The sequence below is a fragment of the Bactrocera oleae genome, chromosome 4 (genome assembly GCF_042242935.1).
Source record: "Bactrocera oleae isolate idBacOlea1 chromosome 4, idBacOlea1, whole genome shotgun sequence".
Lineage (NCBI taxonomy): Eukaryota > Metazoa > Arthropoda > Insecta > Diptera > Tephritidae > Bactrocera > Bactrocera oleae.
Genome location: NC_091538.1, coordinates 32,024,623 through 32,042,001, shown reverse-complemented (window position 1 = coordinate 32,042,001; position 17,379 = coordinate 32,024,623). Strand labels below are relative to the sequence as shown.

At 37.8% G+C, this 17,379-nt stretch overlaps 1 protein-coding gene and 1 pseudogene across 5 annotated transcripts in view; one reads left to right on the top strand and one right to left on the bottom strand.

The window, feature by feature from the left end:
• LOC106625350 (oxysterol-binding protein-related protein 1) overlaps positions 1-17,379 on the bottom strand; it is a 342,202-nt gene that overhangs the window by 168,216 nt on the left and 156,607 nt on the right. For all 5 annotated transcript variants that reach the window (XM_070109230.1, XM_070109226.1, XM_070109229.1 and 2 more), the window contains one exon: positions 15,980-16,238. In XM_070109230.1, the coding sequence (XP_069965331.1) occupies positions 15,980-16,238 (259 nt within the window). The remainder of the gene's footprint in view (positions 1-15,979; positions 16,239-17,379) is intronic.
• Positions 8,934-10,002, top strand: LOC138856887 (uncharacterized; annotated as a pseudogene).

Genomic DNA, 17,379 nt, shown 5'->3' with positions numbered 1-17,379 from the left:
TGTCCACGGGTCTGTGCCAAATTTGCAGCAGACCACATCACACACTACTTCATCGCACCTCGAGGCGCGACGTTGGTCGGCCACCTACTCTGCGAAGCCGCGCAACAGGACCTCGACCCTCAACTCGTGCGGTACACCCGCGGAATGTAACACCACGGCATCGACAGCCTAGACCGCAACCACGGCGTTCCAATGGTCTGAGCAGCGTTGTGGCAACGTTACAACAGCTGCAGCGACTACTAGGCTAATAATTTGCTTAGGGGGGCCGGGATGGCTAAATGACCACTCAATCCCCACTCACCGTAAGACACTGTCACACTATAGTGAGTGAAATCAAAATTAATTTACTTTTTAAGTAAATAATATGTATGTCCTGTCCGAGATAGGATATGTATATTGTACTTATATTGAAATCAACATACTTAATTAATTGAAATGAGATATACTTAAACATATAAACCGACCAAAGGGACGAAATTTGGTATACTGAAAATGTCAAGAAGAGTGGCGTAAATTCCTAAATGAAAATCAATTCAATCAAAAAATTTTCGGCGTAAAACTATAGTGTAAATATTTAATATTCTACGTTCACTTAATTTTGCTAAGATATTTTCCATATTCACAGATATTTGCAGTATATGTTAATTAGCCGACCTGAGGTTTAAATTGTTATATTAGTTATACTCGTATTTGGCATTACCAAATATAAATATCAGAAAGTTTCTCTTTGAGGTTTATTATCTAGAACAGTTTTATAATAAATATCAAAGAAGTAAGAAAGGGCTAAGTTCGGGTTGGCTAAATGAGCTATCTATTATATATTATTCCCAGCAAACATCCCTGCACACGCACCACACACCACTTTACAAGCAACACTGATAAATTCCAACACACCACAACATTACCATCCACTCCTGAAAACACCACACACCAATACATACAACTTTACACAATTCACCGAGGGATACCAACACACACCACACCTTCAACACACCCACGATCTCACCACTACCCAACGAACAAAAGGGATGGACGATTGGACACGGGCCCTTTTTTTCGATCGATCGCCGTCGTATACGCATCAGCCGAGTCCTGTTGTGCGCCAACCCGGATATCTATATTTTCATCTCGTTTTTCAAATCATTTTTAAACAACTTTATAGTTTGAAAGACTAAATAAAATTGCAAGTTGGAAAAGCCTTTATTCATTTTTTAACCATATTTGTTCTGTTTCATTTCGGGAGCGTGTGAAAGGGGTGAGTGTTGTGGTGCACTTTAGTACTAAACTATTTATGGTCCTTCGGGCCCTAGTGGACGGCACTATGGGTGTTTAAAAAAAAAAAAAAAAAATAAAATACATTTATACAAAAAAAAACAAACCTTAAGTGATATACATATACATATAGAAACACAGTGCAGTTACCCAAAAAAAAAAAAAAAAACAAAATTACAGTAATGTAACAGTACGTGTAGTTAAGAAAAAAAAGGAAAAAAATGCTTTAGTTTAAAACAAAGTGCGGTTACAAACGAAAAATACATATGTACATATATAAGTGCAATAAGTGCAGTGCAGTGCATATAGCCACATTACTGGAATACTGTTAAACAATAAAAAAAAAAAAAAAAATAAAATTACAAAGTATAATTACTCATATGTACATATAAGTGCAAAATAAGTGCAGTGCAGTGCATATACACTAGAATGCTGGTAAACAATAAAAAAAAAAAATAAAAGTTCAATAAATATTAAAAACACATAAAACAATAAAAATAACAAAACGGGCGCGAAGCTTAATACAAAACATAAATCAAAAAAGCGGGCGCGATACAAAATACATACCACAAAATACATATAAACCAACAGCGGGCGCGATACAAAAAAAAACATATAATCCAACAGCTGGGACAACTACACCTTATAACGTCCACTTATATCTCCCACAACCCCTGCAGGAAATCAGAGTGAGTTGTATCGCTTCCTCTTAATGAGTATATTTACATGTATATATGTATGGCAAATTACGTTTTTTTCCATATAAAAAACGAAATTAATATTTAAATATAACGGACACCAAACTGTCTCAATTTACGGTTTAATTTACGGAAAGAGCCGAAAACCGTTTGGTACATATTATATATATATCTCTACATATATATACATATATATATAGATATATATACGGGTATCGAAAATAGCCATATTACATAGGGTGATTTCCTTGTATGCTTACATTTGTGTATTAAAAACACACTTTACGTTTCCAACAACACACCAAAATATTCAAGTATTCACTTGCAAACTTTTCCAGCAATCCCCTTACGCTTAACAAAGCAATAAGCAGGATTGCGTCAAACCAAGTAAGCTAAGGCAAATTCAGAACCTAACCGAACACATAAAAAAAAACAAAAAAAAAAACAAGCAGAAATTTACATACATACATATATGCAATTTAGTTACAAAATATATACATACGTACATACAATATAGCACATCTTCATATGCACATATATATACTTAATCTAACAACAACCATATACATATATATATTAAAATATATTTTATATAATTGCCAAGAGCAATACATATATGTACATACATAAATTCAATTTTATCTTTTAACATACGTGTACAAGATCATAATTTGATACATATATATATACATTTTACGAGAATACCTGCGGTCTATTATTCTCCTTTTCGCGGTCTTTTCATATATACTTGCGCATTTACATACATACCGGCACAGGTTTACAAACATACGTACTTCGCTTCAAAGTCCACATTGGCAAATATTCCGCAATACCCCTTGTTCTTTGACCAACAAAAACAAGCAGGATTGCGCAAAACATAATATAATACATACATACATATGTACAAAGCGCATTGATCTCTAAGACGAGCTCTCAATTGCGCATAACGACAAGTACATATGTATCAGCTGATCCGCTTATAGGTATACCCTATAGGAATTGCGGACGAATAATACATACACATCAAATTAAAAATAAAATCATTCGCGTTTTATAATAATCAATTAAATAAATAAAAAAAAATAAATAAAAAAAAAATTATTGCGAGTGAATACGAACGGTACAAACTAAATACGCGAAATTTTGCTTACTTAATCAAATTAGAAACTCTTACTCTCTTAAAAGAGTTCAGTTATTCATACGAGTTAATACGAAGATTAAAAACGTCATTGATTCACTTGGTTTATTCATAAAACAAAAAAAATATATATATATAAGAAAAGAAAAAAAAAAACTTCTTTTCTTAAAAGATAGATAGAAGAAGATATTTATTACACTGAAAATATTTTAATTTATTTCGGCATACCTTTTTAAATGAGCTCAGACTCAAAAGAATCAAAAATATCTCAATTGTTAAAAGTACCAAAGATGATTTCAGATGATAAAAGTCCATGTACACCTGCAGAAGCTACACGCTCAAAGCAAGGTGCTACAAAGCAAAAGAGGGGTAAAGACATTTTTTACACTAAATTCATTGCTGAGAGTGACAGTCTAATACGATACTGCAATCGATTTTTATCTTCGCCGATTCAAGAAAATTCTGAATCGGTATTAGAAATTAAAAAAGACAATCTTGACAATTTTTGGAAACGTCTCCAAGCTGCATATGACGCAATTGTAGAATCTGACGACTCAGATCTACCAGAAAATTTCAAATCTTCGGCTTACGCCAAATATGAAAACTGCTTAGACCAGTTCGAAGACACTAAAGCAATGATTTCCGATCAGCTGAAGCTAATAAAAGCAATTGCACCTACTCCACATCAGCGAGTAGAGCTGCCACAAGTACAAAGTCAAGAGGCAAGTTCAGGTATCCATCTCAAGGTGCCCGCATGTGACACAGAAATATTTCATGGTGGTTATGAACAATGGCCGTCCTTCCGGGACATGTTTACAGCCGTTTACATGAACCACCCAAAATTATCAAATGCACAAAAATTGTATCACCTCCGATACAAAACAAAAGGTCAAGCAGGCGTAATAGTAAAACAGTTCGCACTAAATGACGATAATTTCAATTTGGCTTGGGAAGCTCTTAAATCTAGATATGAAAATGAGAGAATATTGGTCGATAAGCAAGTAATGATACTAATGAACTTGCCTAAGATTCAAAGGGAAACTAGTGAAGAATTTATCAAACTTCAATCCACGGTTTCAAATTGTTTGTCGGTTTTATCGCCACAAAATATTCCCACAGACAGCTGGGATCCAATACTGGTAAACATATGCACTGCCGCATTACCAGAAAAATCATTACTTCTATGGGAACAATCGCTCTCATCACGAAGAAAATGCCCCACGTGGCAACAAATGAAAGATTTCCTAACTACCCAATATGAAATCGCAGAAAGGGTAGATAAAAAAATGGTCAGAACGAAACCCGTTCAACATGACCTAAATAGAAGCTTCCACAGACCCCAAGCCAGTACCAACAACAATGTAAATAGAAGCTTCTTTAAAAATCAAACGTTCACATCCGAACAGTACAATCAAACGTCATGCGAACTATGTACAGGGGGGCATAAGCTCAAATCTTGCGAGAGATTCAAAAAGATGAATATTTTCGATCGAAACAATTTTATAAAAACGAAAAGACTTTGTACAAATTGCCTATCACATGCACATACACTTAAAGAGTGCGAAAGCAAATTTAATTGCGTTTATTGTCATAAACGACATCATTCAATGCTGCATTACAACACATTTTCCAGCTCACCCCCGAACAGCGCAAATACAAAAAGAGCCACGGGTTTAGTTGCAACAGCAAATCCCGAAAATTTCCAAGAAGCACCATGCTGCTCAAAGGCAATAAAAACCCAAACGCCACACAGCGAAATTCAAAGTAGAATACTACTACCCACAGCAGTCGTCTCCATCGAACACCGAGGAGAGCTGTTTAAACTTAGAGCCTTAATAGACCAAGGATCACAACGATCATTCATAGCGTCTAGGGCTCAAAATAGGCTACAACTGCCAACAAAACTAGCCAATTTTGAAATACGGGAATGGGCGGAAGAGTAGTCCAAAACTCGAATAAAATCTGCCCCATTACCTTAATTTCCCCCCAAGCGGATAAGCACATACAAGCAGAAGCTATAGTCTTACCGCAACTTACAAATATGCTTCCAAGCTATCACATAAATAGCAAGCATTGGCAAAAGGTTTCACACCTAAAGCTAGCAGATCCCAACTGCAACACTCCCGCTCAAATAGACCTTCTATTAGGCAGCGATCTCATACCACAGATAATACTCGAAGGTATTGAGAAAATTTCTAATACACTATTGGCACAAAATACTATTTTTGGGTGGATCCTAAGTGGACTAGTTTCGGAACCAGTTACCACCATGACCACTCAGGTTGAGGAAATCTCAAACGAATACCTCAATTCACAATTGAAAAAATTTTGGGAGTTAGAAGAACTCCCTCCCATATCAATCACAACCCCTGAAGATCAGTATTGTGAAGACTTTTACAAAGCCACAACTACTAGATCAGATAATGGTCGGTATGTCGTACGACTACCACTAAAACAACAATTTCCTAACACACTCGCCCTAGGTCTCTCTCGCACCTCTGCAATACAGCAGTTTTTAAGTATGGAAAAAAACTTACTTAAAAAAGGTCAGCTTAAGCCAGAATACGATGGCGTGTTAGAAGAATATCTCCATTTAGACCAAATGGAGGAAGTAAGCCCATGCGAAAAAATCACAAATGGCAAATATTACTCATTTTACTTGCCTCATCACGCAGTAGTAAAGCCAGACAAAAAAACAACTAAAGTAAGAGTTGTTTTTAATGCATCAAGATCTACTAGCTCGGGGAATTCCCTAAATGATATTCTATTTACGGGACCCACGCTCCAACCAGATTTAATGCTACTAATTTTAAATTGGCGTATATTCAAATACGTATTTAACGGAGACGTCGAAAAAATGTATAGACAAATAGTCGTACATAAAGACGATCAAGATTTTCAGCGAATTATTTTCCGAAAATCTCCCAATAGTCCACTCCGCGACTATAAATTGAAAACAGTTACCTTTGGCGTCAACTGTGCCCCATATTTAGCCATTCGAACACTGCACGAATTGGCAGAAAACACCAAGTCAGAGTTTCCTCTGGCAACCCAGGTGTTAAAAACACAAACGTATGTAGACGATATTCTGTCTGGAAGTCACAGTCTTCCACAAGCATACGAGTCACTAGCACAAGTGACACAAGCCCTCAAAACCGCAGGGTTTCCGTTAAAAAAGATAACGGCGAACCACCCTAATATCTTAAAGGACATACCTAAAGAAAATCTGTTGGACACTAATTTCCTTAAATTCGAAAAGGAAAGTACAACAAAAACTCTGGGGATCCAATGGAATGCGATATCTGACCAGTTTTCATACACTACAGAGTCAATATCTGCATTATCTGCCATAACAAAGCGGCAAATTCTATCCTCTGTGGCGAAACTTTTCGACCCCGCAGGATGGCTTTCGCCAGTTATGATACAAGCCAAAATTCTAATACAAGAATTATGGTTAGATGGAACCGACTGGGACGAACAAGTAAAACCACTGCGTTTAGAAAAGTGGTCCCAGTTTGCGAGCAATCTAAATGATATCTCACAGATACAAATCCCACGATGGGTAAATTATGCCCCAGAGCACAAAGTCGAACTACACGGCTTCTGAAAAGGCATATTGCGCAACTATATATGTTCGCACACAAAGCGACAATGCGACCACATGCCACTTACTAGTAGCAAAAGCAAACGTGGCTCCTTTAAAAACAATAAGTCTACCACGACTTGAATTATGTGGAGCGCTACTACTAGCCAAACTCGTGTCCATCGCACAAACGCATTTAAACATGGCACAATACAAACTATATCTGTGGTCCGATTATGAAATCGTACTCGCCTGGTTAGAAAAACCACCACATGCATGGAAGACGTATATTTCCAATCGAACGTCTCAAATCCTTGACCTAGTAGGATCAGCCACTTGGCGACATGTAGCCAGTGCTGACAATCCTGCTGATCTAGGTACAAGAGGATGCAAACCCCTGCATCTTGCCACCACCACCCTCTGGTGGAATGGCCCCCGATGGTTAACAGAATCTTCCGATTCTTGGCCACAATCGCCCATGCGCAATATAATTGCCCCAGAAAGTCGAAAAATCGACTCCTTTCATGCAACATCGGATGATACTGACATCCTTGAGCGATTCTCATCGTTCCCCCGAGCCCTCAGAGTAGTTGCATACATGATCAAATTTATAGAGCAGCTCAAAACTAAAGTTAACGGAACACCTCCAATATACCCCCAATGCGATACATTAACGCACCTACACTTACAAAAAGCTAAAGGCGCTCTTATCGCATCTACGCAATTCGAAGCCAATCGATAAAAAGAGCTCACTTTTAGTACTAAATCCATTTCTGGACACAAAGGGTTTGCTTCGTGCGAATGGTCGGCTTGTCAACTCCAGCCTGACATACAACGAACGACATCCTATAATCATACCAGAAAAAGCACGGCTTGCCACATTATATCTGCATTATGTCCACATACTGATGCTACACGCTGAGCACCGCCTCATGCAATAAATAGTCCGCCAAGAGTTTTATATTCCGCGTCTTAAGCCTCAAATAAAGAAGTGCATTTACATGTGCAAAGTTTGCACAACGTACAAGTAAAAAATGCGAACGCAGATAATGGCAGCACTTCCACCTGAACGCTGCAACTTTGCTCTGCCCTTCACAACAACAGGTGTCGATTTTGCTGGGCCTTTCCAGATAAAGGCTTCAATGTTAAGATCTCCCACTTTAATGAAAGGCTATGTGGCAGTTTTTGTTTGTTTTACGACAAAAGCTGTTCACCTTGAGCTATGTACAAATCTGACGACAGAGCTTCGTCGGACGGCGTGGTTTTCCTTCAAAAATTGTGAGTGACAACGGCAAAACGTTTATTGGAGCCAAAAGAGCCACTGAGAAACAGTTTGTGGACTTTATCCAACAAGTCTCACCTGAGATTGTACAGAAGTACGCACCCCAAGGCATTAATTGGCAGTTCATCCCCCCAAGCGCTCCTCATATGGGTGGTTTATGGGAATCAGCTGTAAAAAGCTTCAAATCCCACTTCAAAAAAGTAGCTGGAAACTACAAGTTTAATTATGAAGAATTCTCGACCTTATTAATTCGAATTGAAGCCGTACTCAATTCACGGCCAATCACAATCCTTTCGCAAGATCCCTCCGATTTCACCGCCCTAACTCCTGGGCATTTTCTCAAAGGAGCACCCATTCTGGCCATACCTGAGCCAGACGTGGAGTCGCTATCCTTAGTAAACCGATGGGAAAGAATCAAAATTCTCCATCACAATTTTAGTCGCCGATGGAAAGAAGATTATCTAAAGGACCTCCACAAGAGGTACCGCTGGAAAGCTCCAGAAAAGGCGCCGAAGCTTGGAGATTGTGTCATTATTAATGATGATTGTCTACCCCCTACCGAATGGCGGCTTGGTCGCATAGGAAAGCTACATTATGGCTCCGACGGTCATATAAGAGTAGTTGATCTCCGTACCCAAAGCGGAACGCTTACCAGACCGCTCGTGAAGCTGTGGTTTCTACCAACCGCAGATATAAACGAAAAAGCAAATGATAAACGATAAACCGATCATAATCCCGAAAGCGCAATTCATAACCGTTTCAATAAATCGACTAAAAAACACGAAAAGACAATAACTCGCAAACTCGACAACAATCCGTATATATAAGTATATAAGTATATAAACTAACGAGTCGATCAATATGACGACCCTCTCATGCTACCAAGAGTTGTAGAATGCCAATTTCAACTTATATCTTAAAACTTTATAAGGCCCAATAATCTTTTCTACATAGATAACTATGGACGCAGATGCACCTATGCCAACGCCTGCTATTCGGTCGGCTATCAATGTGCCGCGACCTGGGGTTACTCCAGCTCCCCGATCTGTAACTGCAATCGCTCCTACAGCCGCTCCTACAGCCGCTCCTCGAAGTAGCGCGCGACCGTCACCAACAGCAAACAGGGAACCGCAGCGCGTCCGGTGCATCATTTGCCGCCGCCCTCACCGACTACAACACTGCAACATTTTTAGAGGCATGCAACCGATGCAACGCCAGCAAATTGCCCAGGCTCATGGGCATTGTCTCAATTGCTTGACAGCGGCACATAACACACAGGAGTGCACGTCCGTCAATCTGTGCCAAATATGCGGCAGGTTGCATCATACGTTGCTCCATCGCAACCTGAGACGTGACATCGGTCGGCCGCCTGCCCCGCGCAGCCGCCTTCCAAGTAGACAACCACTATCTACTCGGGCAATACAGCATCGACGACCAGCAGCCCCTCCTGTGTCCCGATTAAGGAGCCACCGAAACGAAGCATCAATGATGCGCCGGCACTCTAGGCCGCAATATCGCCGCTCTACGGGACTGAGCAACGTTGTAGCAACGCTGCAACAGCTACAACGACTCTTAGGCTAAACATTCGCCTAGGGGGGCCGGGATGGCTAAATGAGCTATCTATTATATATTATTCCCAGCAAACATCCCTGCACACGCACCACACACCACTTTACAAGCAACACTGATAAATTCCAACACACCACAACATTACCATCCACTCCTGAAAACACCACACACCAATACATACAACTTTACACAATTCACCGAGGGATACCAACACACACCACACCTTCAACACACCCACGATCTCACCACTACCCAACGAACAAAAGGGATGGACGATTGGACACGGGCCCTTTTTTTCGATCGATCGCCGTCGTATACGCATCAGCCGAGTCCTGTTGTGCGCCAACCCGGATATCTATATTTTCATCTCGTTTTTCAAATCATTTTTAAACAACTTTATAGTTTGAAAGACTAAATAAAATTGCAAGTTGGAAAAGCCTTTATTCATTTTTTAACCATATTTGTTCTGTTTCATTTCGGGAGCGTGTGAAAGGGGTGAGTGTTGTGGTGCACTTTAGTACTAAACTATATAACTGAACATTTTATACTCTTGTAAAGCAAAGTAGTATATAAGATTTCCGTATATATTTTAATGAAAGTAGAAGGCTTTGCATCAGTTATTCACAATCACAGTGAAATTAATTAGAGCTACTGTGACGGATTTAGGCTTGAATTGAAATGAATTTTAACATTTTAACATTTGGTGCTATAGAGCTAGCAATACTATGCTTTGCATATATTTCAATGCCCTTTTTATTTCGGTTGATTATTCAGTTCTATCTATCTCAAGAGTAAGTCCTGGTACTTTAAAATGTTCACAAGAATAACTCCAAATTTCTATAAAACATAAAATATCTGAAGATAATATCAGGTAGTCTTTTATATCACGCCGACTATTAAATGTATAGTTATTCCCTCAGACGGAACAGCTAGAAAATTATTTGATTCAATTGAAATGTGTTCATTTATTTATATTGAAAAGATTTCAGAACTTTTTCTGTTGGTGCCCAGGAACTTTCTAGAGAATGAACCATTTTCGATTGGGCTATTAAACCAACAGAAGGTTCCAAGAATTTTATTCAGAGAATTGCTTGCAAAGAACAATGGAAATCAATTAGCTTTAGTTGTCAAGTCTCCTACAATTGCTACGCCACCAGTGAACTCATAAACTGACAACTCTGGTGCATCAAATGTGTCAAATAGTCTCTTTGCTTTATACGTAGACTTAAAACTAGAGAAAATAATTCCTCAACTGGAATTAAAGTGGGTAGACTTAGTGCCATTATTTGTTGAATCTTCAACATGCAAGTCCAAAAAATTTATATTTGGGTTTATTTCAGTAGGTGCTGACACCCTGAACTCATTTTCCATAAAAGGCAGTTAATTTTGTGCACCTTCTTCTAAGTTCGTTTCATTATAAAGATTTTCTAATCAGGATCACTGTCTTGTGCTCTTCTACTGGATTAATTTTATACACTGATGCAAAATCAGCTAAGCAAAGAGTTTCAAACGGATAGAGCTCACATAACGGTCAAATATAATAGCTACATATTTCAGTCGAACCTGAAGGAAGGTTCTGAAGTTCCGCTCTAGGTTTTACCATTCGAACACGTTCCTCAGGTCGAAAGGTATTTATAAATATTTCTGCATTACTTGCCATAAATATAATCATGATTGTATTCCGAATGCCTTCTTCAGTGAATTTGATCACATGAGCCTCTTCAAAGGAACAGGGTAAAGGTATTACAATGTTGTTTACAGAAGTGTGTGTATATATACTTCTCGCATAAATTAAAGGAACAAAAAATTTTTGCAAATTTTTTGCCAATTTTCAACAGGCTGTATTTCAGTGAAAAGTGGTCGCACAGGAAATAAAAAAACCTTGATTTTGAAACCTGAAGACTCTAGTTTAAGAGTTTTTTGGTTAATAGACCGATCGGTTCAGTGGTTTACCCGGACCGATTGATAGAAATTTTGAAAAAATTAAGGGAACAAGATTTTGTTTCTTAAATTAGACCTAATCCTTTTCAAATTCAATAATTTAATTTTTTTTTCGACTTTTTACTCAAGTTTGAGATTTTTGAAAAGTGAGTATCAAAAAATAAATCCAAAATTTTTTTTTCAAAAATTCGAAAATTTCGAAATTTTTTTTTTGAAAATTTTAAAAATACTTGAAAAATATTTTTTTTTTTCGTTTTTAAAAAATTCAAAGTTTTTGACAAACGTTTTGATTGATGATTGATTCACCGCCAGCATTAGCGTTATCCAAAGCATACCACGTGGAGGTTGCACTGGATTTACGCTTCTGTTGAGAAAGAACGATTATTTTTTCAGCGATTTTTTTTACTAATCCTTTTTCGATATTTTGGCACTGCAAGAACGATTATTTTCTCAGCGATTTTTTTTTCGTGCCATTACGCGTTACAAAACAGTTTTTTTTCAAAAGTAACCCTTTTTCGATATTTTTAAAGAAGAAATTACTGATAGCAGATTTTAAAATTTGATCCGTGCCATAATGGCCCCCAGGCGACATTTATCAGCCCCAGAAGTCGCTCGGCTTGTGACTCTTGTTCAGGGGGGTACAGATATCGGCAGGTAGGTGAACAACTCGGTGTAAGTGCTTCGGTTGTGTCTCGTGCTTACAACCGATTTCTGGAAACAAACGGAAATGAACGACGTGCTGGACAAGGTCGCCATCAAGCAACGACTCGTCGAGATGACCGAGCAATCATTCGACAGGCTATCCAAGACCCTTTTGCTCCAGCCAACGTCATCGCTCGAAACTTCCCAAACCGTCAACAACAACGACAACGACAGCCGCGAAACATTTCTCGATCAACAGTCAGAAATCGTCTTCGCGAATCTGGACTCCGTGCTAGAACTGCTGCTCGTGGACCGATGTTGACCGTTGCACATCGTAGAGCTCGTCAGCAGTATGCTCGCGACCATGTGAACTGGCAAATGAGAAATTGGAACAACGTTTTTTTCTCTGACGAGTCTCGATTTTGCCTGTATGGTAACGACCGGAGACCTCGAGCTTGGCGTCGTACTGGTCAACGTTATGAACAACGTTTCATTCGTCCCGTAGTTGCTTACGGTGGAGGTTCGGTGATGGTGTGGGCTGCAATTTCACGGAATTCTCGAACTCCTTTAGTAATTGTTCGAGACAATCTCAATGCTAGGCGCTATATCGACCGAATATTGCGACCTCACGTGACCATAGAGCACGTCTGGGACATATTGGACCGCCGATTGCGTCAAAATTATCTGAATCTGAATAATTTGCCAGCATTAAAGAACGCTTTGATAAGAATTTGGCGCCAGAATGATCCGAAATTGCATTTCGAATATGCGACGAGATTTTTGAAGATTGAGTATCAAAAAAAAATTTCGAATTTTTCGAATTTTTGAAAACAAAATTTTGGATTTTTTTTTTGATACTCAATCTTCAAAAATCTCAAAATTGAGTAAAAAGTCGAAAAAAAATTAAATTATTGAATTTGAAAAAGATTAGCTCAAATTTAAGAAACAAAATCTTGTTCCCTTAATTTTTTCAAAATTTCAATCAATCGGTCCGGGTAAACCGCTGAACCGATCGGTCTAAAAATTTAAGGGGGTCTTGGGGGTACTTTAGACTATAAAATTTTCTTCTAACCTAAGCTTTTGCCCCAATATTGTCGAAGACACAGTCGATTAACCAAATAAGGAGAAAATGACATTTTTTTGCTGTTTTTTTACGTTACCGTTTCAGGTGGAAAAAAAATTTTTTTTCAATCAACCATAACAGATTTTTGTAGGAAATTTTGTGAAGAAAACGAAACCGCCCCTCCACTTGCCTGGCGATCAGTAGTTTCAGAGATATCGGCAGTTGAGTGAAAAAGGATTCTTTTGCATTCAAAATTCGATATCTCGAAGACAAATGGTCGTATCTGACTTCTGCAAAAATCAAATTGAAGCTGAATTAACAGGCTATGCGACCTATACATTGGTTTAGCTTGAAAAATTTGTTTCATGCCCGTAGAGCGAAAACAAAAATGAAAAACATTTTTAAAATATTTTTTTCGTGCTTTATCCAAGAATTTCATGGTTACTGGGGCTCAAAAAAATTTTTAACCAAAAAATTCTTAAACTAGAGTCTTCAGGCTTCAAAATCAAGGTTTTTTTATTTCCTGTACGACCATTTTTCACTGAAATACAGCCTGTTGAAAATTGGCAAAAAATTTGATAAATTTTTTTGTTCCTTTAATTTGTGCGAGAAGACTATTAAAAACAGAACCTTTGAGTAGAGCCCTTGATATTCCAAAGGATGGATGGTTATAGCAAGAAATCTAGACATTATTAGCCGTTCTTCAATGGGGTTAAGTCTTTCAGAAAATTATATAGAAATTTTAAGAAAATTGTATAATTGAATTTTTGCGAGTTGCACAAAAGTTTTAATTTCCATCTTTTTGTATAAAATGGAAGACGGATGCAGCATTTGGGTGATCTTGACCAATAGTTTCAAATTGTAGATTGCGTAGTTGATGTGATGCGTGATGTCTTCTTGTATGTACAAAATCTATACTTTGTTCAACCGATACTATCCGGTTAAAAGCTATCTTATGATGCCACCAACACAATATTTAATCAACGTGCATAAAATACAAGGTTACGACCACTTTGAAAACATATGTTTGATGACGAAGTTGGTTCAAAATGGTTGGTTGCCATAGACTTTTCAATATGTTTGAGTTCCTTTAGATCTTTGAAACGGCTTAAAATATTATTCATAAGAAGCTATTAACTGATAATTTTCTAGTAAGCAATTCAAAATTTTGTATTAGAGACGATATGAAGTAGTTTTACATTTAAAAAACTTATTTTAGTATTCAAAATTATTTCAATTTACCAAACTTTTTTAATTTTTAACAAAAAATGTGTACACATAGCAACTCTAATTGGCTGATGATATTTGAAAGAATGACATATTTAAATAAGTCGGATCTGTTAAAAAATGTTTAAGTTCGTGGCGGTTGCGCATAGTTTACAAAAAAACGTTTCAACATGGAATTCAATTTCTTCAGAATGGGGCTGACAGATCGAGATGACTGCAGAAAATGCTAAGAGCAAGGCACCAGGGAAACAATGGAGCATATCTTACGCACTTGTCCCGCATTAGCAGGGCAACGCTTTAAACATTTGGGGGCTTGACTGTATGAGACACTGGAAGAGGTATCGACTGGAAGGCCACAGAGTCTATTGAAATTCGCGTCAACCGCATGTATCCTAAAGGCTGGCTACTGCTCATGCACTTCGTACCTGAACTCTACCTGGTATCGCAAAGCACCAAACTGGTCTAAAGTATCACGACAGTGACGAAGGTCGGGCACGGGCAGGGACAGTTTGCCCCTGTTACAGTTGGGAGGTATCTAGCTTAGGTCTGTAATAATATTATATAATATAATGTAACTTGGTTAGTGGGGGCTATGCGCCAGTGGACCTACTTTCCCCTTCACTCGTGGGAGCTGAAGCTAAGTCTAACTCCAGGAAGGCAACAACACCAGCGTTTTCCGGAACCAAACTCTGCAGCCAAAGTACCGCTACAAAGCAAGGGAAGGAGTGTAAAAGTGTTGTTGCTAGTAGTGGGAATAGCTTATTTTAAAATTCGGTGACCCACCGAAAGTGAGGTATGAGGTGAAGCGTGGTCTGCCTATCTGCTTTGAAGGGTGCAGCTGTAACCGCCGACCAATGAGGAGTTTATAAACGAGCTGCAGGAGATGATTTCGCGAAAGCGTTTCTAAACCATTTTAAGCTTGAGTCGCCAGCAGCGGCAGTCAAGAAACAGAGGTTCACTAAAGAGGATAAACAGTCAGCCAAGGGCATGACATCCGCTAAATCGTTTGATGATGTGACCCGGAACCTTATTATCATTGGTTTCTGAATGAGGAAGATCCCGACGGAAAACTCCTCATAGCCGAATTGAAATAGGTGCAAGCTGGATCCCGTCAATTGAGTAATAATATTATTAGTTTAGGTGGCATTATAAAATGTAGTGTGACCAATACAATTCAATTCCAAAGCATTCAACAAACAAACTTTAATTTATGTATTTATTAATAGAGTAGTTCTTTGTTCTCAGTACTTTGATACATTAACAAGTTTCTTTATTTAAAATTTGAAATTAGAGACAAAGAAATTACTTAAAGATTTATATAAAACCTGAATGAAAAAAACATGTCGATAACAAATATTAAATTTTCTATAACGGAGTCAAAAAGCATAATCCAATAAAATTAAAATATTCTAACTTAGCCCTCCCAGAAATTTTTCTTAAGGTTTTCGAAATATGTATTTCACATATTTTTTCTGTTATTATTTATACGAGATCTTTTCTATCAAAATTTAAATCGAGTTAATTTAAGAAAATAATCAATTGGTTATTAATATTAAGTTATTACCTGGTCAGCTCAACAGTGACCACTCCCTTAGGCTGGATGTTTATACTTTTTCCCATGAACTTTATTTTTGGGTTAATCGAACCATAGAACTTGTAGTAAGAAGATTCTGCATGAAAAGCAGAAATCGGTGGATGATGCGATACTTGTTCGCATAAAATTTTGAAATCTTTCCTTTGCAGTTCGTACGTTTCTCCCAAAAGTGGATTGAATGGTTTACCAACACGTTCCCAGTTTGATGCTAATGCCGACACAGCGAAAGCTGAAATAATGAAACTACGTATAAAACTTAACTTATTTAATATAATATGTAATACATTTTTTTTGAAATACATTACTATTTTTATTTCTCTCATTCGCAGCGCAGCGTTAATTTTTAATAAAACACGTAAGGAAGGGCTAAGTTCGGATGTAACCGAACATTTTATACGCTCGCAAAGTAAAATGGTGTACTCATTTGAGAAAAAAATATTAATACTCACTGAGCGACACAGCGAAAGCTGAAATAATGAAACTACGTATATAACTTAATTTATTTAATATAATATGTAACACATTTTTTTTGAAATACATTACTATTTTTATTTCTCTCATTCGCAGCGCAGCGTTAATTTTTAATAAAACACGTAAGGAAGGGCTAAGTTCGGATGTAACCGAACATTTTATACGCTCGCAAAGTAAAATGGTGTACTCATTTGAGAAAAAAATATTAATACTCACTGACCGACCGAGTATTAACCCGATTTTATAAATTTTTGCCAATACCACATACTACTAACATGCCCCAGACTAATAATCCCGCTCTTTCATTGAGGTAGCTCACATACCATCACTAATCATATGGAGTAAAGTCAGACGTTAGGTACAATTTTCTCCCGATTTCATCCATTTTTGACACAACGATACTTTAGTTTGAGTAAAACACGCTCTCTCATTTTCATTGAGATAACTCACATTATAAATAATGTCTCTGGCGTGTTTAGTACCTGATTTATCGCGCTTTTAGCGGTTTTTAACAGTACCGTTATATGGGGAGTGCGTGCATTTGCTCTCAGTAAATTTTGTTATTATAGCTTTAGCGGTTTAGGAGATATCCCCTTTAACCCTATTAGGGGGCGGAGATACGCGCACTTAAAAAAAAAAAATTTAACTGCAGATGCCCCTCAATAATGTGATCCTGTATTCCAAATAACAGTCTTGTATCTTATTGTGGAGCTTTAATATGGCAGTTTATTTGTTTTTGATCAATGACGTTTTGTGGGCATGGCATTGGTCCGATTACGCTTATCTGCAATACCAACCGTCTTACGGTACCAAGAAACATTTGTACCAAGCTTCATAAGATATCTCAATTTTTATTTAAGTTACAGCTTGCAAAGAAGTGCGGACGGACAGACAGCCAC